Source organism: Gallus gallus, chromosome 7, assembly GCF_016699485.2.
Source record: "Gallus gallus isolate bGalGal1 chromosome 7, bGalGal1.mat.broiler.GRCg7b, whole genome shotgun sequence".
Taxonomy (NCBI): Eukaryota; Metazoa; Chordata; class Aves; order Galliformes; family Phasianidae; genus Gallus; species Gallus gallus.
This window is the reverse complement of record NC_052538.1, coordinates 3,155,634-3,177,921: the sequence shown is the minus strand read 5'-3', so window position 1 is coordinate 3,177,921 and position 22,288 is coordinate 3,155,634. Positions and strand designations below refer to the sequence as shown.

Sequence of the window (22,288 nt, the reverse complement as noted above, 5' to 3'; positions counted from 1 at the left end):
CATGCAGCAGGCAGTGATCAGCAGGCCTTTCCTTCACAACTGCCAGTGCCTGGCTTTCATAAGCTCAAGAAGCATCTGGCCATTTCATACCTTTCTTGATAAATCATCTGCTATAAACATCCTCCTCAGGATCCCGGAGTGAAAAATGACAAGCCCTATTCAGTGATCAGCCCTGCACCCACACCAAAGGATGCTGTACGCACGTAACTCACAGGGCACTGCAGCACTTTGACTCACGCTCTGTGGGCTCTCACTGTCAACACAGCGATGCTGTGAACCATTAATAATAATGTGACATTATAGCTGGGGGCAAATATCTGTCTCTTGAAACCAAATCTCTGTCTTCCACTCGCCCCATCCTAGCATTCATCTGGATTTATTGAATAATATTAATGGATTATTTAGAAGTTTTCTCCAGCCACTATCAGCTAGCACACTCTGTTTACATTGCTGGCCTCTCCTGTTCTGTCAGCTGTCATAAGCTTCTCAATTAGAAAAGGAAAAAAGAATAGTATGAAATAGGTAACCATGGTTACCTGTGATGTGGGTTTTTAAGAAGTGCTCAGAAACCTACTGGCAACAGAGTTTGGAAGTTCAAAGCTTTAATTTATTCAAGAACTCACTTGAATCGGAGTATCAAAAGCATTTGGAATAAATTCAGACCATTTTCTTTTGTAAAACAACATTGCAATCCTAAGCAGAAGCCCTCATAGAGGGTAGCCTGACTGCTTGCTGTGCTGGTGTGAGAAGAAAACAGTATCAGGAGAGGGTAAACATGCCCTCGTCCCAGTTTTCTCCTGCAGAGCCTGGCGACCCTTGTAGTGGAATAGCTTGTGAAGATGATGGCTTCCTAGAGAAACAGCCCTTCCGTTCTGCTGGGTTCCTGTTTACACAGAAAGGATGCCTTCAGAAGTGGTCGTGCAGAGCCCTGAAGCAGTGTGTGCTTCGGGGACACCTCGCAAGCCAAGGAGCCAGCCTCAGAAATTCAGCCCCAGCCATGATGTCTGCTGAGGACAAAAGGTCACCGGGGTTTCATTTAATGAGAATACTGCCTAATGCCAAAAGGTTTCAAATGGACCAAAAGTGCCCCATGAAACATGCAGCTTGAGATAAAAAAAATATATATATATACTCCCGTTAAGTATTTCACTGGGATTGTGTATGTATTTGCTTTTTGCAAAGCCAGGAGCTACTGTGTGCTGCTGTTAAAGGATTTTCATCTGAGCACACAAGGTACCAGCAACCGCAGCATTCCCTGTGTGCTCAACAGAAGGGAAAATGAGTAGTTCAGCTGCCCAAAAACATGGTCTCATCTGAGCGGGCAGAGAACACGGTGTGCAGAGACCTGTTCTGCACGGATTTTATTGCCACAGCACACAGCTTAAGGTGAGTGCTGGTAAGCCTTGCATCCAAATGAAGCTTCTGTTCAGTCAGTGCGCTTCCATTGGAAAACTGTCTGAAAAAAAAAGTGGCCTTGTAACTAAGGGATGGTAGGGCTGGGGATTCCCAGCACCTGAACACAGTGCTATCCTCTGCCCCATTAAGTTTTTCCATCTTCCACGTTCTTGAACACAGCTTTGTTTATTAAATGTTTGGTGAATTTTCTGTATGATAGTGTTTATTAGTATGAATGGCTTTTCTTTATTAGTCAAAGCTCATCTTGCAGGAGCAGCCCGTTTTAACCAATTGGAGACTAATGAGGGTACTTACTAGGGATGCAGAAAGCTGAGATTGTCGCAGTGCAGGGAGATGCAGGGCACAGCTGTGAGATGTCCCAGTCCCCACCGGGCTGCTGGAACTGCTGGCAAGTTTCCGACGTGTTTGTGCTGTGGCTGCATTCATTCTGAAACTGAGGGAAGGCTGGCCTCGTATTGGTTAATCGGGAGGCTCCTTATTAATAGGCTGCACACTTCATTGATTTTTAATTAATTTCTGAAGAGACACAAAGGATAAGTGCTGCAGCCCACAGACATCCCTGTACTTATTGCAGTCCACATCTCTATTGATTGCCTGCCTAAGGAGCAGAAGTAATCCATTTTAAATACACTTTCTTGGAGAGAGTGAATGCACTACACAATGTACTCTCCCGCTGGTAATTGTGTTGGCAAGAGGTCAGTGGTTGGGTGGGGAAAGGCAGCGTGTTGTTTAGTATGCTGCCAGCCCTCCAAACACAGGCTGCTCTGCAGACTTGGAGTTTCAAGGAGCATCCCTTCTGGGTCACTCAAAAGTACCCAGCGTTAAGGATGTACTTAGCACAGCTGAGCTGGTTGAAGTGCACGAGGAGCTTCTGAATGGGGCACATTGACGGTCATAGAATGGCTTAGTTTGGAGGAGACCTGGGGGACCTAGACATGTTTGAAAGGTGGGCATGCAGAAATCTAATGAGGTGTAACAAGGCCAAGTGCGAGGTGTTGCACTTGAGTTGAAGCAGTCCTAGCTATGAACACAGACCGGGACAAGAACTCATTGAGAGCAGCCCCGCAGATAAGGGCTTGGGGGTCCTGATGGACAAGAAGCTGGGCGTGAGCTGGCAGTGAGCATTTGTAGCCTGAAATGTACCTGGTATCCTGGACTGCATCGGCACAGGGGTGGCAGCAGGGCAAAGGAGGTGATTGTTCTCCTCTACTCTGGCCTTGTGAGCCCCATCTGGTGTAGTGTGTCCAAGCCTGGGACCCCCCAGCTCGAGAGGGATGTGGAGCTGTTGGAGTGGGTTCAGAGGAGGGCCATGACAACGATCAGAGGACTGGAGCATCTCTTCTGTGAAGAAAGGTTGAGGGAGTTGGGCTTGATTAGCCTGGGGAAGAAAAGGCTCTGGGGAGAACTCGCTGTGGCTTTCAAGTACTTGAAGGGAGCATACGTGCAGGAGGGGATCTGACTACTTAAACTGCCTGATAGTGACAGGACAAGGGGGAATGGCTTTAAAGTAAAGCAGGAGATATTTACTTTAAATGTTAGGAAGAAATTTTTTTACTCAGAGGGCGATGAGGCTCTGGAACAGGTTTCCCAGAGAGACTGCGGGTGCTCCATGTCTGGAGGCACTCAAGGCCAGGCTGGATGGGGCCGTGGCAGCCTGGTCTGGTGGTTGGCAACTCTGCCTGTGGCAGGAGGGCTGGAACTAGACAGTGTCTTAGGTCCCCTACAATCTAGGCCATTCTATGATGCTGAATACTGCTTGGCTTACAGGGTGAAGGGAAGTTGTGTTAGCGTTATCGGACACAGCAAACATTAAATTGTGGTTGCAGAGCCCAAACCCCGTAGTACAGCTGGGGAAGGGTATCCCTCCAGTAGCACAGAAACTTGTGTCCGTTTGTCTTGTTTTTGTTTCTGCTCTTGCATGGGCAGCGCACACAAAGGACAGTCTCTTGAAAGCACCTGACTGGTTTGTGTGGTCTCCTTCATAAGCCCTTGTGAGGAGCAGATATGCAGAGCTAGCAGAGAGGCATCAGATGCTAAGTACTTTATCAAAGCGTTGGGGGTGACCCTTTACTCACGAGTCCCTGACTTTATTAAGTTTTTCCTATTACAGTTTTTGGTCCTGGACAGTAATTGGAGGGTTAGAAACTCCCTCGGTGTGTCTGTGAAGCAAAGTATATTTGTGCATCTCATCATTGCTGGCCTCCAGAGGGTGTGGAGAAGCTGCAGAGCTGTATCTGGGTTACTGTGTCCTTTTTGGTGGTACACTTATGATAAGTACAGCTACAGGCTACAGTTCTTCGCACTTGTTTGGGCTGCAGTGCAGTTAGGTGAGCCACAGTGATTTTCTTCAAAGGTTGTGGAACGTTCCTGTCCTCTTGCTTTGAGAATAAGGAGGCACTACAGGAGACTGCTGTCACCTTTGTCCTCACAGCCAAGAAGGCTGGGGTACCTCGTCTGAGTGAAGCAGTGACATGAGCAGTTTTCTTAAGGGAAGGCACTGACGATGGCCTAAGAGAGCACCTAGGGCCCAGCTGTCTTAAGGAAGCCCTGTGGTGAGTCAGTGGCAAAGTGGTGGTTGGACGCAACCCCACATCTCTCAGGAACTGCAAGTATAGGAGTGAACTGTTCTCTCCCCTGCTAAAAAGCCCATGTAGCAGCTGCACACAGATGTGCTGGTAGATGGGACCAGAACTTGGAGATGCACACAATATGGGCAGTATTGAAAGGCCTGCTTTGCTTCTTATTACTTGTGCTGCTTAGAACTTATGTAACATCCTTCATCAGAGGAATGTGAAGTGCTTTGCAGACCTTTTGTTCAGCACCAGCTCTTTGAGATATCTGCATAATCTGGGGGAGCCAGGGAGGTAACTCATTCTTGCAGCAGTTCAGACAAGGAGGATGCTTGATGGTAGCAGCAGAACAATGTCATCTTCTTGTGACACCTTAGGAACTCAACGCCCACCCAGGACAGCTGAGGATTAAGGACTCTACAGCATCAGTTCACTGGTAACCTGTTTATCTTGTGGTTTGGAGAAGTGAGATACACTCCAGAGATCTTAATGTAGGATTGCAGGGAGGTCTGAGCCCAGCACAATGGCTGCTCACCTCAGTCACATTTTAAAATGTCATAAGCCTGTAAGCTTAATTCCCATCTTTCTGTTCGCTCTCTCTATATGAATCACATGTCTTTGGCATAGCCTGCATTTGTCCTGTTATACTTACCTAAATTTTAGCCTCACAGCCTCTTTCCCGTCCCTTTTGCTTCCTGACTTTATTTTGATCCGTTATGCTGTAGCATCTCTTTTGGTTTGTGTCTTGGGCCATACCTCAGCAGTGCAGTAAATCTGGCTCTAGGACTCCTAATTCTGGGTCAGGTATAATGCAGCAGGCACATGATGCAGAGCAGAGGCCTGGTGGAGCATTTTTTTCCCCAAAAAAGTTTGTTCTTTTGGTGGGTAATGGATGTGTTTATATTGTCACAAGTATCATGTGTCCTCCTGTGGTTGTAGTGAAGCCAGGTCATTTCAACCTTGTGCTTCTGCTGGGTCAACCAAGGTGTGATTGCACTTGCACGTGTGAGCAGAAAGAATAGAGAGGTAGGGCTAACCTGTGTGCAGAAGGTTACTATGAGCTCTTTTTGAGGTGGAACTAGCCTGAGTTAGGTGCCAAGGAGTTGTATTTACACTGGCTGCCTTTCCATAGGGGTTATAATCCAGCTGCACTGGCATCTTCTTGCTTAAGTCAAGTACATAGAGTCTGTGATTGCTTTTCTGTGGTATGAACTTTGTAGTCCAGAACCCATTAAGCCAAGCCACTACAGGACTGAGAAAAGGAGCTGGCCAGGTGGACAGGTCCAAAGCGACTGGATGAAAATCCAGCTAGTTATGTTGGCTCTGTGTCCTAAGGCTGCATCTAAAGACAGCCAACTTGAGGTAAGAGCAACATGAGCCCAACATAAGGCCTGTTACACCCAAATAGCACATTTCTTCAAACTAAAGTAAGTTGCGGAGAATATAATGTTGGGAGAGAGAGCTTAGTTGGGGGATCAGGAGAGGGGAAGAAGCATCTTATATCGCACAAGCTTCCTTTGCCTGCCCCGTATAAATCCAAAACAATTAACTCCCAAGTACTTGGTGTTATACAGCACAGCCTGGGGTGCTGAGACGAACCTCCCTTGCCAGCTTTATCTGAGTTGGCTGAACTCAGACACGTTCAGAACTCCTTGACAGCTATCTTGGTGGAGGAGCACGCAGCACAAGGTGCCAGTCCCTAGCTCAGTCTGTCAGCTGTCGACTGAAGCTGTTAGCATCCCTCGCTTTCCCTGCGCTGTGAGGATGGCCTTCAGCCCCAGCTTTGCAACCGTACGTACAGAACGAATCACACCTCTGCAGCTGAGTCAGTGTATTTCAGAGCGGTGTCAGTTTTTCCCTCCCACAGCTATCTCTGGAGTAACAGCTACTTAGATGATTCTGGTTGCTCATGACAACAAAGGGCACCGCGTTTTCCTTGAAAGTGTATTTAGCCCTGGGTAAAATTATACTTTTTTCATGGGGTGAGCAGGGGAAAGATGATCATTTCAAGCTTTCTGTAGTACTCCTGATAGTAAGCTAGCCTCAAGTTATTAGGATGAAAAGAGGGCAGTCTCCAAGGTTGGAGATTAATGTCCGTGAGATTCGAGCTGGGCTTGAAATGTTCTTCTTCGCAAACCTGTTTGATGAACCTGCCACGTGTGCTGGCTTTGGTGGGTGGAAGTAATTACCGAAGAAAGGCAGTTTGTTCTTAATTTCTTGATGCTGCTGAAGATGGTTTAAGATCAACATTCCCTCTATTTAGAGAGAAAATAACGTTTGCTGTAGAAATAGCAAAAAGCCCCACTGTAGAAGTACTTACAGCACATCCGACCACTGGTATTGCTGCAGTTCTTGGGGCAGGTCAAGCCCTTTATACTTATTGCTTTTAATTTGAATTGTCTTGTAGAATTAAGTCTTGCATCTTGCAAAGACAGATGCATATACTTAAACTTCAGTTAGTGATTCAACACACTTCAGTTCATTTCTGGTAATTATCCCAAAGGGATTTTGCATTCAGGGAAAATATGTACCTGCTTAAATTCTGTCCTGAGTAATGAATAACCTTTTTCCTGAAATGAGGTGCAGGAGCCTAATGGTGGAAAGAGCTTTCAGACAAGGCTCAGTCCATTTGGAGAGCTGGATGATCCCTGAGCAGCAGTCGCAACCTTTGAAAGGAATCCAGAAGCATCCTCAGCTGGGGCGTGGGAATAAGGAAAGTCCAGAGAAGTGCAAGGAAGCAAAAAATAGCACCTGAAGCTGTGTGTGCTTGCAGTGCTCAGCCCTGTGAGCTGTACAAATGGACGGTGCGCTCAAAAACTGCCTCAGGAACTGGGAGACAAATGGCAGCTGCAGAAAGTAATGCTAGCGATAAAGAAAACAGCAAATTGTGACCACATCTTAAAGGCAAGACATCCCAGAGAACAAAGCCATAACTTCCCAGAAAAGCTTCAGTTTGCCTTTTTTTTTTTTTTTTAAATCCTTTCGTTCTTTTAGTTCCAGTGCCTCTGTGGTGATCATCTTGTGCAGATGCCTGCAGCTCTTGAAGTCCTCATACTTTATGAACCAGTGTGATACTTCCTGCTGCAGTGCAGCAGTTGGTTGGGGGAGAAAGCTGTCCCATCTTACTGTCTTCTGGCTTCCCTTGGCTTTTTTGATACACAGTCTATTTTTCACTGTCCCACCTCAGTCTGTTGCCATCATGCAGTACCTCATCTTCTGGTCTGTCATTTTTCTGGTGAGAATCATAGAATGGCCTGGGTTGAAAAGGACCACAGTGATCATCCAGTTTCAACATCCCCCTGCTATGTGCAGGGTCGCCAACCACCAGACCAGGCTGCCCAGAGCCACATCCAGCCTGGCCTTGAATGCCTCCAGGGATGGGGCATCCACAGCCTCCTTGGGCAACAGAAGAAGAGCAGGACCAAACCAGGTCTGTCTGTTCACAGTCCCAGAGGCTTCACAAACAATCCGTAATAGCAGCCTTTCTTCTTCTACAGCTGTTACTAACTCATTGTCTATTCACCATGGTAATTTCTGTTCCATGTTATTCCTAGCCAATTTGGAGAGTAACTCATTGGGCAGAGAGCAGGGTTCACTTCAGCCAGTTTTACCAAGGGTTTATATCCACTGGTTATTATATAAAAAATTAGGGAGGCTGACAGGAAGGACATTCTTGCTGGAGTTGAGCTCCTAGTGGGCACTTACATCTTTCTTGTCCACCTCCCATCATTGAACAGAGCCACCTTTGCTTGACAGCTGATTTTCTACCCTTCAGCACTGTTGTTAGATACCCTGGTGCTGCGTGGAGAGCGTAAACACATGGGCAGGCCAGAGCAGGTCAGTAACAGTGCAGGAAAAGACAAACAGCCTTTAACACCAATTGAGGTCTTGGTGAGGGTGTTTGTGAAAGGTGAATTTATATTTTCACAGCTGCGTGGTTGGGTGAAGAGGAGTCTGGGCCGCGGGCGGTTGTGATGGCACGTATTTCTAGGTGAGGATTTGCACAGCGCCGTTTGTCATTGTGCATGGCTCTGGCTGAGGATAAGGGACGCAGCTAAGGAAGATAAAAGGCTATTCCTTGTTCAGACTGCAATTCCAAAGGGACTTTCTCAACTTATCAGCATTACAGCTGTTTGCGGTGGCTGTTTGACTTCTTAATAGCATTAGGCGCTGATTGCGAGGGCGACTGTATGTTAAGGGATCCTAGAGGTAATTGCATTTCTAATGATGTTCTGTGCAAGGAAACCTCTTCCTGACCGTGATGAGGAAGTGCTGGGTGGCTCACGGCTAATCCTTGCAGTTATGTGAGCTGAATCAGGGCTCAGAGGTGATGGGATGACTGCTCCTTTACTGCTGAATTTCCTCCTCTTAGTGACTTCAGCATAAAGTCCCACCCTACTGTGGGTATTCCCATTAGGTATATGGAGATGTGACATTTATTGCTGTCTGAACACGTGATATATTAAGATTCACATAAGATTTGCATAGCTTTAACTTGGACATGTGAAGTCCTGAGTATAGCTTTGTCTCTGGCCTCACAGATCACTCTGCAAATGGCACAGCGTAGTGTCTTTTGGAGCAGGCTGTGAAGTGTCATTAGTACAAGCTGATCCCTTTCCATTGGTCAGGGTCTAAGGTTACTTATAACTCTCAGAAAACATCATCTTGGCATTTGATCAGGGGCTTGTTGGGTGGCGAAGATACCAGCTGTGTAACGCTGAGGGTGTTTTTTCATTAACGTGTCTCTGCGTCATGTAAAAGGATTAGATTTATAGAGAACACTTTTCCTGTCAGCTTTGAAAATGCCTGCAAATGATGCTTCTTGGCATAGCATGTGTTTTGACACTACTGCTGCAGTGAATAGTGTAGGCTTCCTGTTTTTAGATTGTTTCCATTCTTGTATAATCTCACTTATTGAAAACAAATACAGATATACCTTTTCTCTCATACTTACACCATCCGCCTTCAGAACTTGTTGATAGGATATCAGGAAAATCAAACATGCTCACACAGAGTATTCCTAAGAGCATTTACATTTCTGCAGGTCATGGACCTGCATAGGATTTTGTAGCTGTCAACCCTACACAGCTTGTTTTTAGCTTTGCAGATAATACAGGTGGGAAAAAGCCCCGAGAAGCTTGTTTGACAGAGGTGAGGTAAACTGAAGGGATGATGATACAGAGAGAGATTCTATTCTGAACAGAAAAAAAGGAAACCAGGTGTGGTGTTGGGTAGGAATATAATTCGGGATGCCGGTGAGAAATCTTCCTGCTTGATAACACAGCTTGAGATTAGGCTGATTAAATGTAATTTTTTGAAGAAAATACTGGATGATGGTATAAGATTGAGATGATTGAGTAGAATAAACAGTGAAATGTCCTCAAGTGTTATTCTCCACGTCTGGAAATGAAGTACGTAAGGAAGGTGGAGTAAGGCTAATAAGGCATGGTGAAGGGCTGACAGTGCCTTGGAAGCTCTTTCTGATAACTGCTGTCACAGCTGTGATTTTACAGAGCTGCTTTTGTGGCCGTTGTTCCTCCATGACGCTGCCATTGCTTTTGGGTGGCGCAGCCTCCTTCTGGTTGGACGTCTCCAGCTGGTAATCATTTTGCTAAGCACAGTGCCTCTGGTTTCGTGATGTGTTTGTTGTTGTGTGACGCGCACAGTTGGTTGACCTCTGAGACTTCTTTGTCCTTTTCTGACAGGTTTTAATTTGATGTCAAAAATCATTGCACTTTCAAAGACTGAGAGTTCCAATGTTCACCAGCCAAAAGCACTGGCTTGCGATTGGCAGGAGGCTGTGCTTGCTGCAGCTAGCAGTGCTTTCAAAAATGATTCCATTTGCTCTGTGCCAGAGTCCCTGTGTCCCCTGTCAAGCCACCTTCATGTTGACTGCAGCAAAGCCCACCATGTTAAAAGTGAAATAGTGTTTGTGCCAAATGCTCTCCCACATGTTTTCAAAGCTTTTAGTAGTGTTGGCACTGAAGTCTTTCGCCTAAATGCCACAGCAGTTCAGAGCTCCACTTGATGCTTTTTGTAAAGACATCAAGAAAGCACTGCATTCTGGCCCAGTCACCACCAGCACTGGCTCACTCAAATGCATTGTTCTCCTGGTATCTATAGGGTAGGCACTTGTGGGCTTCTTACTCTGCTAGGGAATAAAATCCAGCCCATAAGGCTGAGTAATCTGGTTGTTTTAATGACTGCCTGTGGCTCACTGAATTATCGTCTGTATTATGGGCTAATATGATCTCTTTGGTATTTAACGATGACTTTTTTAAATTACCATATATATTATAGAGAGCTAATATATTAAGAGATACCGTAAGGGTAATTATCAAGTGTATAATTTCATCTGTAGGTTCTTATAATGATGGTTAATGTCATAAATGGCTTTTAATAAAATTACAGGCTTGTAACCCTGCTTGACTATCCTTTACATGTCATGTAATTAGTAAAACCAAGCTGTGGTGCTCATCTCAGTGTCAAAAAACATCATGTAAACTTCCATACTGCTGGTAAATGGTTGGTCTCTCTTCACAGTTAGGGGGGAAAAGAAAGGTTAGGGCTAGGTAGTCTGATTATATATTACCTATTTTTAAAGGCAGCTGGATGGGTTTGTTAACAAAAGTACTTGTAACAGAACGTATGTGTTCATTTAAAAAAACAAAAACAAACTCACACACTCAAAAAATACAGCTATTGACCCAGTGACTTGCTGTAAGTACACGTGTAAAATGAGAAGGGAATGAAAAGGCAAGTGGATCGCAGCCCGTGGAATAAGGAATTGTTTTCCTTCTAATCCACCGAGGGTACTGAGAACTTGTGTCCAGCTTCAAGTACTTGGAGATGGATATGAATCCTCATTTTGAATTGAGGATAGTTGCCTGGAACTTAGGAGATTTGGGATTGTTTTCCCATCTGGCCAAATTTCTCTCAGGCTTTGACTTAAGTTGCTTAATCCTTCTGGTCTTTAGATTTCCTGTCTGAAAAACAGGGGCTGTAATACTTATTTTCTTTGCCTTACCTTTCCTGATCTTAAACTTGCTGGAGGAAGGTATTGATGGTTGGGTTTGGGGTTTTTTTAATTATTATGTTTTCCTTTGGCAAGTACCATTAAACGGTTCAAAGGGGAAAGAACCTTAAGGTTCCCACCTCCGGCTCAGAGCAAGGGCAACGCTCAACTTCTGCCCTTGAGACCTTTTTTCTTACTGTGAATATTATTAAGGGAACCAGATCTTACAAGTTCTAAAAACCAAACCAAACATGTAAGACTCGTTAAGGTTATTCCGCTGTTCTTCGTCCCTCAGGGAATGATGTACCTGGAAGAGAGAAGGCTTGTGCACCGGGACCTGGCAGCCCGCAATGTCTTGGTAAAATCACCAAACCATGTGAAGATCACTGACTTTGGCCTGGCCAGACTTCTGGAAGGGGATGAGAAGGAATATAATGCTGATGGAGGGAAGGTGAGTATCGAAACGTCTGGAAGTAAGTGCATCACACTACAGATGTCCTCAAGTTATTTGTCAGGGCAATGTATCTTTATGGGGCAATGTCTTCGTAAGAGCTCTGTCAGTGCCTTAGCAAAGCCCTGTCTATTGGCAGTGAGCTGCACATGTGAAAACTGCTTGTTTTTCCTTAGTGAGCTTCTCCAGGTCCAGAAATAAAATTGCCAGACCAGTTTCCACACTCAGGGTTAGCTTCTGCTCATAAGTTCCATTTTGTGTCCTGTTTTGAAGAATTCTAAAGTCAGTAATCAGGAAGAGCATAGACTGTGCTTTTATTTGTAGCATATATGAGAGTTGACATGGGCTCAGCAGAGAGCCACCCCTTCTTTGACCACGAAAGAGCCAGAGTATGCTATTTCTCACATCCAGGTCCCCAGTACCACGCTGAATGCCAGGCCACTAAATAGCTTGCTTCAGGATAACGTTGAAACCAGACACTTTTCTTTATTACTTTTCAGCACACAGCAGAACTTCCATACGGTGCCTCACCCCATTTTTAATGCTTTCAGATTAATGCATTATAAAATTTAGAAGGCTGAAAGTGCACACTGCTGCCGGCTGCTCACTCAACATTTTGAAATTCCACGTTTCAGCCTGTCATGAAATCCCAAGGGGTTCTGCCTCTCCTGTCATTCCTTTTCCTGAGCGTTCAGTTTGCTTTCTGTCTGTTTGCTATCTGTGTTTTTCTGTGCTCACTTATGCCTTAGTCTGTGAAAAACAGCTGTTGCCAATGTGTGTTTCTCTCCTGGATGGACTGCTGTCTTATTTGTGTGGCTGCTGCCCTTGGCAGCTGTTGCATGGATGACATCAGTGTTCCAGTCAATAAGGTGAAGAGTTTGAAAGGAGTCACCAGTGCTTCCCCATTTTGCCCAGTAAAGGCACCTGTTGGTAGGGAAGGTGGATTTTTAGCATTCTTCCCTGGTGCCTTCAGTTCTCTCATCCTTTCTTCAGTAAGCCCTCTGCCTCTCCCATCTCTTGTCTCCATCAGTCAGTGAATGACAGAAAAGGAGCTGCTCCTTGCAAGCTAGCTGTTTCCCTGCAGCTATCAGGTTTTGTCTTGGATTTGCAAGGCCAGTCATGTGCTGGGAGCTCTGGAGCCATATTTACACACCACATGACACTTCCCAATTTCAGAGAAACATCCTGTTAATTCTAGAAAACGTTTGCCATTTAACATTGTGCTGTTAGCATGCTAAGAGAGATTCTGTTCAGTTTCCATACGTAGAGATTTTCAGGGCCAGACTGGATAAAGCCCTCGATCTGATCTCGCAGCTGACCCTGCTCTGAGCCTGAGGTTGAGCTAGGGGCCTCCTTGGGACCCTTCCAGGTTGAGTTATCCCCAGTTAACAGAGTAACTTTGCTCCTTAAGCAGTTCCAGGTTGAAGTAAGGCTATCATGTTCAATGGAAATGAAGGCAGTACACTTCTGCAGGAGGAGGAGGATGAACTGTCTTTGCAAGTACGAAGCCAACCATTAGCAGAGTGCTATTTTTGCCATAACTGTATAGGTTATGTTCATTAGTCAACTTCCTGGAAGGTATTTTCATAAGAGTTTGAACGAAGACACATCCTCTGCTTTTACACCCACCATCTGTTCAGATTTTGTGTGCAGCTACATCTCTGCTCAGTTTATTCCACTATATTTTCCACAGTTCCAAATCAGAGGGGACCCATAGAAGTCCCTGCCAGGTCAGATTCACTTAAGTGTCTGTCCATTAGAAATTAATGAACTTCAACACCGTGCCTCCAAATCCCTGCTCAGGAACAGAAAACACCAGGATTTTCATTGTAACACCATCTCCAGAGAGAGAACCCTAGTTCCAAAGCGAGGTTTGTGTTTGCCTACGCTCTCTTCTATCAGGAAAGAGAGAAGCACCCCTCAATGATGATTCACAGCCCGAGGCTATCTTGGGACTTTTGACTTGCTTTCTGGAGCAACCATTCTCACTGCAGTAATGATACAGACAACTGGGAAGGCTGAGTTCTTAATGAGTATCACAAGTTAGAAATTAAGCACAGTAAATCCTTCCTGTTGCCTGTTTACACTGAGTGTTGTTATTATATGGACTATGAAGTATTACGGACATGGTATTATTAACTGGTCTCATTAGAGAGCAGTCAAGGACTTCCACCTTCCACTTTCTACTGCACTTCAGATTTCAGGGGGTCAGATGGAATTTTTGCACTGGTCCCAACTTCATTCAGGCATGATGAAAAGTGAGTTGTTCCATTCTGCCCAAATCAGTGAAATTTGGGTGGTACGACAAGTTCTGGTTCTACGGGCTTGTGTTTCTCATTGAGTCCAAGTCCCATTGCATAGGGCAGGAACAACTATTTCCTTTGGTGTTCGATATTGCTGCTTTTTTTCCAAGCCTGCAGTTGAAAAAGGAAAGGGGGAGGAAGCTGCTGTCTACATACAGGATCCAGCTGATTGTTTTAATATTGTATTTCTAAGGTTACATTTCTCTTGTCTTCCCCTAGATGCCAATTAAGTGGATGGCTCTGGAGTGTATACACTACAGGAAATTTACCCATCAGAGCGATGTCTGGAGCTATGGTAAACCTTCACATGATTAGTTTAAAAATGTGTCTCTTGTAGTGCGTTGAACCAAGTTGTGTTACTGTGATACCAATGTCCTCTTCTCTTAGAGAGGTTAATCCCAGAGGCTTTTGCTCTTACTTATTTTTACTTTATTATGTGTAACTCTAAACAGCAGTTGTGACTTGTCTCCAGCTTCGCTTCTCCACTCACTAAAATACATTATCGTGATGTCCCTGCTGGGATGACTGCCGTAAGGTCTGGTCTGGTAGAAGTTTGGCTGATTATTGTGACAGAAGAAGGCTTCTCTCAGCTTAGCCTCAGACTCATAAAAATACAGCTGCGGGTCATCATTTCCAGCAGTCCTTTGAAAATCTTAACTATAAAAGCCATGAATGTCAAAAAATATTTTTTGGCTTATGGGAATTTCTGTACCTAGAATCTGATAAAAGGGAATTTGTCATAATACAGAGCAAATACAGCAAGAGATAGAAGAGAAAGAGACAGTCTCTCCAAGCTAAGTAAAACAAGCGTGGGTTTAATTTCACAGGTAACTGTGGAATTGGTTAGACAGGTCAGATCATGTGGGCTCACACTAAAAACATCACATATGAGAAATGAGGTGTTTGCTGAATGTTATAAATGCTGCTACCAAGATGAGCAGCCACTATGTCACACATGCTGAGCTGTCTGCCTGCTAGTGTTGTGCAGCTAATTACTAATAAAATCATCTGCACCTTTGTAAGTGGAATGTATCTGGGGCTACAGACACCTATTTGCATTTTCTGTTGCAATATCATTTTGAAATAACAAGGTGTACAGCAGCTGTATTCATTACTCACTTCTACCTGTGGGTAGCAGCAAAAGACACTGTTTGCAGTGTCTGGGTAGCTGCCCTCCTCTATTCAGCTAAGAAAAATAAATGAGAATTCAATTGATTGTGGAAAGCTGCTCTTTCTAGAGAAATTCTGTACACCTGTATCACGTAGGAAAAAGCATTTCTCCATTTAGGAAATACATTTTAAATGCAGGAAGCCCACAATATCTATCATCAGGAAGAACAAAAGCAAGAACGGTTGGCAAGTTACAGTTACTGAATATCAGCAAAGAGGCAACTGAGGCTAAACTGAATAGGTGGCTTTATAGGTGAGGTGTTTTTGCCCATTTCTTTTCAGATGAGTATGACAGCTGTCGAAATATGGTTACTGATCTGGAGGCATGTTTCAAGTGACCTTTGCAATAGAAATTAGGAAAAAAAACAACAAAAGAAAGTGACGTGGGAGCAGCATTTTCACTGTTGAAGATTTTGTTTGATGACAAATTGTTATGTATGATATATGACCTTTATTTCCAGCTCCGATGCCAAAACAAATCCTATGGCCATTCAAAGGGACGATCTTGGTTTTTAAGCACGGCACTATTATAACTTAAATCCATAAGGTGATTTAAGGAAAAATAATAATACAGGTGGCTGTGAATGAGATAGGAGGCCAAGACAGTGACACAACGCTATTCAGTGCTGTACTTCTGTGGGAAATTGATGTTCTAAGTTAGGGAACATCTACGTTTTTCCCCTTAAAATAATAGAGTACATCAGCTATTCATTTTCCCTTTTGATATGATAAAAGAGCAAGATACATTCTTTCATTATTGCATCCATTTGCTTTCCCACTACCTATCCATCTTAGACCTTTTCTTGTGCCTCAAATCTATCATGCTCTTTCTTACGCCAATAAAAATGAAGGAAGTTGCTCTCATGGATTAACACTGAGTGCTGTTTCTCTCTTTGCTGGAGCTTGTTAAATGGCAGACCAGACACAAACATTTTTACAGGCCCTGGCAATGAAGAAGAGATTCCAGTCTAGAACTGGACTGCAGTACTCAGATGTAAGAAACTGGGAAGCAATCTGAGTAGCACAACCTCAAATACTAAGTCTCTTTTTCTTTGTCTAGGAGTCACTATCTGGGAGCTTATGACCTTTGGTGGAAAGCCATATGATGGGATCCCAACTCGAGAGATCCCAGACCTCCTGGAGAAGGGAGAGCGGTTGCCCCAGCCTCCAATCTGCACTATTGATGTTTATATGGTGATGGTGAAATGTAAGTAATCGGAGCTTTTCCTATCTCTGCGTTCAGTGTGAGAGGAATACTATTTTAGAACATTTGCATGCATAGTCTCTGACAATGCCTGGTGATAGTGCAGGCGGTTTCAAAACAAAAGCTTCCCAAGATACTGTAAATTCCATTTAAATACTGTATGCACATTTTTTTGCAATTGCAAGATACGAATTTAGCCCTGAAGGGTTGAGTTAGCTTCTTATTACTGTCAGATGGTATCTCATATTCTTTCTGTGAAGTCAAAATTGTATCATTGTTATTGTAAACCCTTGTCATTTCCATGACAATTGATTCTGATGTTAGAAAAGATAGTATTAAACATAATTATGGTACATGGATACTCAGCCAGTGAAGTTTGCAAGGAAAAAAGCTGGTTCCAGATACTGAGGAAAGAAAGCAAGAATGTTTTATTGTTAGTAAAAGGATGGATGATTGCAATAGTAATAATGAAAAGTAAAATTAATATAAGAAATGATACAGAAAGGAGGTTTATCATTCTTAGTCCAATATGATAATTTATGGATATTTGTACTTGGGCAGAAAAGGAAAAGAGCTTGCGCTTGGTTTCTTCCTACCCTTTTTATCTCCAAGACACCAACACTAGTGACTGTATTCTCCAAGGCTATGCTTCCAATTTAAAAAGAATTAAGGACATCTCTCTGGTGTTTCTGACTTAATTTAAGCGAGATTAACATACAGCTATCTCATCTGTCTTCTATGGACCTTTCCCTTTTGCCTTGTACACAAAAACACAAAGAAAGAAAATAACACCAGCAGAGGTAAATAAGCCTCTTCTGAGTACGGTTGGACTCAACAGCTGCCGGCAGTTCATGAAGCTCATAGTGTGAACATCCCGTGTAATCCAGGGGTTTGCATTTGGAACATACAGAATTCCATCTTTTCCTTCCCCAGCTATTTGTTAAAGTATTGAGCTCTGCACTGCTTAGCTGTGGTGGGAAATTTGACCTCATCTAGAGTACAAGTTGGTTTGGTTTTTGATGCACATTGACATGTAAGACAAAGATCTACCCCTATCTTAAAAAAGTACTGTTTTCAGGGTGGTTTGATGACTGGGGAATAATGACTTCATAAGGCAGGAGTCCTTAACTCCTCCATTCAGCAGGATGCTGTGGAGGAATTTTCAGTGCGGCTTAGTGTAACTCAGGCTCTGCATACCAAAAACGGACAAGATGTGAACCTCCAACACTGCTTGGAGCCTGCTAACCCCTTGAGTACCACAGACATATAGCTGTGATACGGATACAGAGAAGGATTTGCTTTTTAACCTCAGCTTTCCATTACTGCTACATACTGATATGAGAGCAGCTGACGTTCGATTGTCTTGTACACTACCTAGAAAAGAGTTGTTGGTAGAGGTTAATAGATCAGTTCTCCTTCACATTCCATTCCTACAATGAAGACAATTCTGTGAGTCTTAATAAAGAAGTCTTAATAAAGAAGGAGTCTTCATAAGTTCAGGCAAATCTAGGAAATAGAGGTGAAAGCTGCTTGACCTATCATGGACCTTTTAACATGCATGCAGGTGGGAGTATCACCTGAACAGTACAAGGGGTTTATGTTGGTCACATGCAAAAACACTCAAGTTGATAGCATTTCTAATGAGTACAAGGCATTTCTCAGTGAACAGAAGAAATCCTAGCGGACTGTCTGTTCTGGAAAGTCACAGCTAGATGTACGGATTTAGTCCTGCAATGCTTGAGTGGAGTTCTTTGTAACTTGTATTAGCTTTGTTGGATTTTTTTTTTTTTTTTTTTTTTTTTTTTTTTTTTTTTTTTTTTTGCTTTGGTCACTTCTTCCATTAAAGCCTATGAAGGAGATAAGGCCCGCTTCGTTCTGCCTCCCTGGCAAATGAGAACATGCTCTTGGGAAGCTGCTGATAGAATCTTCCATTAGAAAAAGCTGACACTGAGATAAACTAGTTGCCAGTGGTGACTGCCTGTGCCACTTGCTTGTTCTACAGAAAGCACTAGAAGGGATTGAGAATTGTTCCTAATGAATGTTTCTGGGAGAATGAAGGACCAAAGAATTGCCCTTGGACAGTTTAAATTGTATCTAATGCCTCATGTGAGGTCTGTGTTAATGATGCAGATACATGAATGCAAAAATTACACCAGAAAGGTGGGATGGGAGGTCAGTCATCCTGTGCAAGTGTTGGACAGCTTTTTGTAATGTAAGCTACTGTGGAACAGTAGTTCTGTTAGAGAAAAAAATGTGCTTAGTAATAACTTTGTAATAAACCCAGTAGGCTGAGGTGAGATCAGGGATTAATTATATTAGAGGTTGGACAGATCCGTAATAAAAAAAACAGTCAGAGGTGACATCTAAATGGGAAAGGCAAATACAGAAAATGACATGGCCTACTTTGGGGATGGGGGACAGCAGCTCAGAGCAAATTAAGCAATCTTTGCAGTGTAGAACATTTTGTCTCCTCTGGCCAATCGCAGATGTTCTCCATTGTAGACTTCCACCACTTCCACCTTTCCTTTCTTCCTAGGCTCCTTGTCACATTTTTTCTCTAGGCCAGAATTATCAAGTACATCATTTCTCTTCAAAGTTGTGCATTTTTAAGAACTGTAGCCACTTATTTTCTTGTCTTTGATCTGTCCCCAGGCTGGATGATCGATGCTGACAGTCGGCCTAAATTCAAGGAGCTGGCTGCTGAATTTTCTAGAATGGCTCGAGACCCCCAGAGGTACCTGGTAATTCAGGTAAGCAACTGTGCAGCATGAAGTGGGAAGGAGGGAAGAATTCTGCCTGACTATTAAGGGGATTGCTTTTGAACCTCTTAATCTCAGGGCGCTCTTGAAGTTAGAGCAAATGTAATGACTGACTGATAATGTAGACTGTTGACGAACCTAACTCTACCTGCTGCACATAATTGGGTATGGTGTGGGGGTAAATCCATCTGGTCATTAGCTTCACACTGAAGTAAGAGAAACTGGCTGAAGGTTATCCAGGATTACAGGCTATCGCTTCCAGGCCTCCAAACTCCTTCTGGGACAGTCTCACTCTACGGTGTTTCACTGCAGTGTGTAGACATGCTAGCCTGTTCATGGTGTATTATTGCACAGTATGAGCACGTGATAAGCTCCTACAGCTTAAATCGATTTAAAAAGTTAAATGTTGGTCAAGAGGAATTGGGTATTTCCCACTGCATGAAATTACTTCATTAGACAGGACGTTTCCACATTCTGAATATCTCTTCCCTTCCTTCTCTCCCTTGTTACAACAATATATAGTTGGATAGTTCATCTTTGGCTCCTTCTCCAGTGATCCTTGAGGCAACACAGGCTGTGTGCTTCTTGAAGAGAAATCGGGGTAACTCCATGGCACTGGTATCTCTGCCATCTTCACTCCCCATTCTCTAGCAAGAATGATGAGCTTGCTGTTCAGCTTTTAAACCAGCCTGTGTGCACTGTAGCACAGTCATCATTCCCTGCCATATTCTACATGTGGTATAGTAATTTTTGAGGAATGAGAGGCCACTCTTTATCCATTCAGTTAAGCTTAGCATCATTTTATGGGCTGTTAGGTGTTCAGGGCATGGACTGCCTTTTCTGATGCTTCATGGCATCAAGCATGGCAAAGTGAAGCTGTGATTTGCCTCTCTAGCTTGTAGGTATTGTTTCAGTTTAAAAAAAAAAACAAAACAACAACAACAAAAAAACCCAACCACATCTTATCATTGTTGCTGTTGTTACCTGATTTGATTTTTATTGCTTTCAGCTGTGTTGCATTCTGCAGAACTTTTCATATGGATGAGAGGGAAATTTACCCGCCCAGGTTCCTAAAAATACAAATGAAAATAAAGCAAACATCCAAACACAGCAGTTACCACATTGTTTTCCCCAACATGTGCGCCTGAATAGCTGAGATATTTCACAAAATACATCAGACCTTGGCAGAATTTGGGTCAGAAACTGTGCTTGTGTGGGAAAAAGACAGAAGAAAGAATAAAAGCTCAATCACAAGAATGCCAGAAAAAAAGGGCTTTGCTTGATTTATGCAGTTATTCCCTTTCTGTCATCATATTCTTACTAAAAAAGTCAGAACAAATGATGTGGATGTGATGTTTTAGACCAAAGAAGCATGTGCGCTCCCTACAGCCTGGCTGTCAGGGCAGGAGGAAGGTTGGAGTTCCCTGCTGTGAAATTAATCCATCTCCTCCCTGTCCCCCCCCTCCCCACCCTCCATTTACCTATTTAGGGAGACGATCGTATGAAGCTCCCCAGCCCAAATGACAGCAAGTTCTTCCAAAACCTTCTCGATGAGGAAGACCTGGAAGATATGATGGATGCTGAAGAGTATCTTGTTCCTCAAGCCTTCAACATCCCTCCTCCCATCTACACTTCCAGGACAAGAATTGATTCCAACAGGGTAAGAGCGAGCTCTGACAGAAATACTGGCTATTATAAAAGCACAGGTGGAGATATAAGTACTCTAATCAAACACAGGCAAGAGTTGCCTTGGGAATTACAAGCTCCCATTGTAAGGAGACTGACTATAAAAATGTTGTCACTGGGTTCCCTGTTCATTGTACCCCAGTGAATTCTAAATTGATAGCTCAGCCTTGAGTGAACAGAGGCTCGACTTGAGCTGCCTGTCCTGAAAGCACAGCTGAGGCTTGTGAAGTCAAGCAGTGTTGTTTCTCAGTTGCATTCCAGCCCAGTCAGGAAGTACATAGCTCTCATTCTCCATCCCTGCAATCATTTTGTCAGAGTTGGCACTGATGTAACTGAGGGCAGCTGGAATATATAGATAATGCTGCTTTTGTGTCTTAAGCCAGATTTCAGACCCGGCTCCTTTCCCTGTTTATAGGTGATGCTTTCAGGGCCCTCCTTCACAAGCGTGTGTTGTGGCTGAATGCATCACAGATTTTGGCATGTTGATCTTTGCCATCCCTGTTGGCAAGGAAATGCTGTTGATTTGCAGGTCTAACTTGAGACACAGGGAGGATTCAGGTGGAGTTCACCTCATGTAACTGGAACCATCTTAAATATAGAAATACAATCTAAGCTCTTCACCTGCACATCACGTTGGTGATGACTGCTGCCTGCTTTGGACATCTACAATGGGATAAGTCACATTCTGGAAGCATCTCTGTCTATCTACTGACTACTGACAGCTCCAGAGCAGTCTCAGACCTTTTCTAAATGCCTCAGTGCCATGTGAGCCTTACTGCGGACAGGACTTGAGTACACATCTATTGACTTCCTCTCCACTCCTGGGTTCCCTTCCTTGCAGCTCTGACCTCGGCCCATTGCTGCACTTGGCTGTGTCCTCTTAACAGGTTGGATACTGCCCGTTCTCAGAAAACTAAGAAATGGTGAAATGGCATTACTACTGCAAGGACATTTGCACTAGCATCAGGTGTACTCAGTAGTTAGGGACTTTCCTCGTATGGTTGGATTCTTCTCTCCATGCTGTTTTTAATGGAAAGTCACATTCTGAAACACTGGAGGCTCATTAAAATAATGAAATAATTTCTCCATAGTGTAGATAGTTCCAAATTCACACCCTGGTCTGAATTGATTTATACTATGTGTGAAGGTAAACAAAGAAGCTAAGACATTGAAACCAGGTCAGTATTTGTTCTGTGACTCTACATTGATGTTCTTCCTCCTCTCCTGGATAAAGCATTGCTTTTCTGTAGCGAGGCAGACCAAAAGCTACCCTTAAATAACATACAATCAATTCATAAGGAAATTGCTACTGTTCTTAAAGGCAAGGGGTCTAAGAGAGCTCTCTGGAAGGGGCTGAGTTGTAGTTGTATTGCTAAGATGGGTTCACACAGTACTTCTCCTGCATCACTAGATGGCTAAGAAGGCTGGGACGGTGCATGTTTTAGCAGTAAGCAACTTCCCCTTTACTGCAACAGAGAGTTCTTACGGCTGATGCTGATCTGAAGTAAGTCAGTTTTAGTCCCAGCTGTCTCTGGAGAAGTTCCATTTCCTTTTCTGCCTGTTCTAAGAAAGAAATGACATCAGTTACCTTCTAGAGCTGCTCACTTGCCTGCTTCTGTAGCTTTGTGTTACACAGCAGAGTACTACCAGCACAAGGTAGTCAATGTGCTCGCTGGGATATTCATGGCAAGCAAAACCCAGAAGTTCATTATAA

At 43.7% G+C, this 22,288-nt stretch overlaps 1 protein-coding gene across 8 annotated transcripts in view; it reads left to right on the top strand.

The window, feature by feature from the left end:
- ERBB4 (erb-b2 receptor tyrosine kinase 4) overlaps window positions 1–22,288 on the top strand; it is a 491,485-nt gene that overhangs the window by 447,213 nt on the left and 21,984 nt on the right. For all 8 annotated transcript variants that reach the window (XM_015289117.4, XM_015289115.4, XM_015289118.4 and 5 more), the window contains 5 exon segments: window positions 11,297–11,452; window positions 13,975–14,050; window positions 15,986–16,132; window positions 18,782–18,879; window positions 20,378–20,548. In XM_015289117.4, coding sequence (XP_015144603.1) covers window positions 11,297–11,452; window positions 13,975–14,050; window positions 15,986–16,132; window positions 18,782–18,879; window positions 20,378–20,548 — 648 coding nt within the window.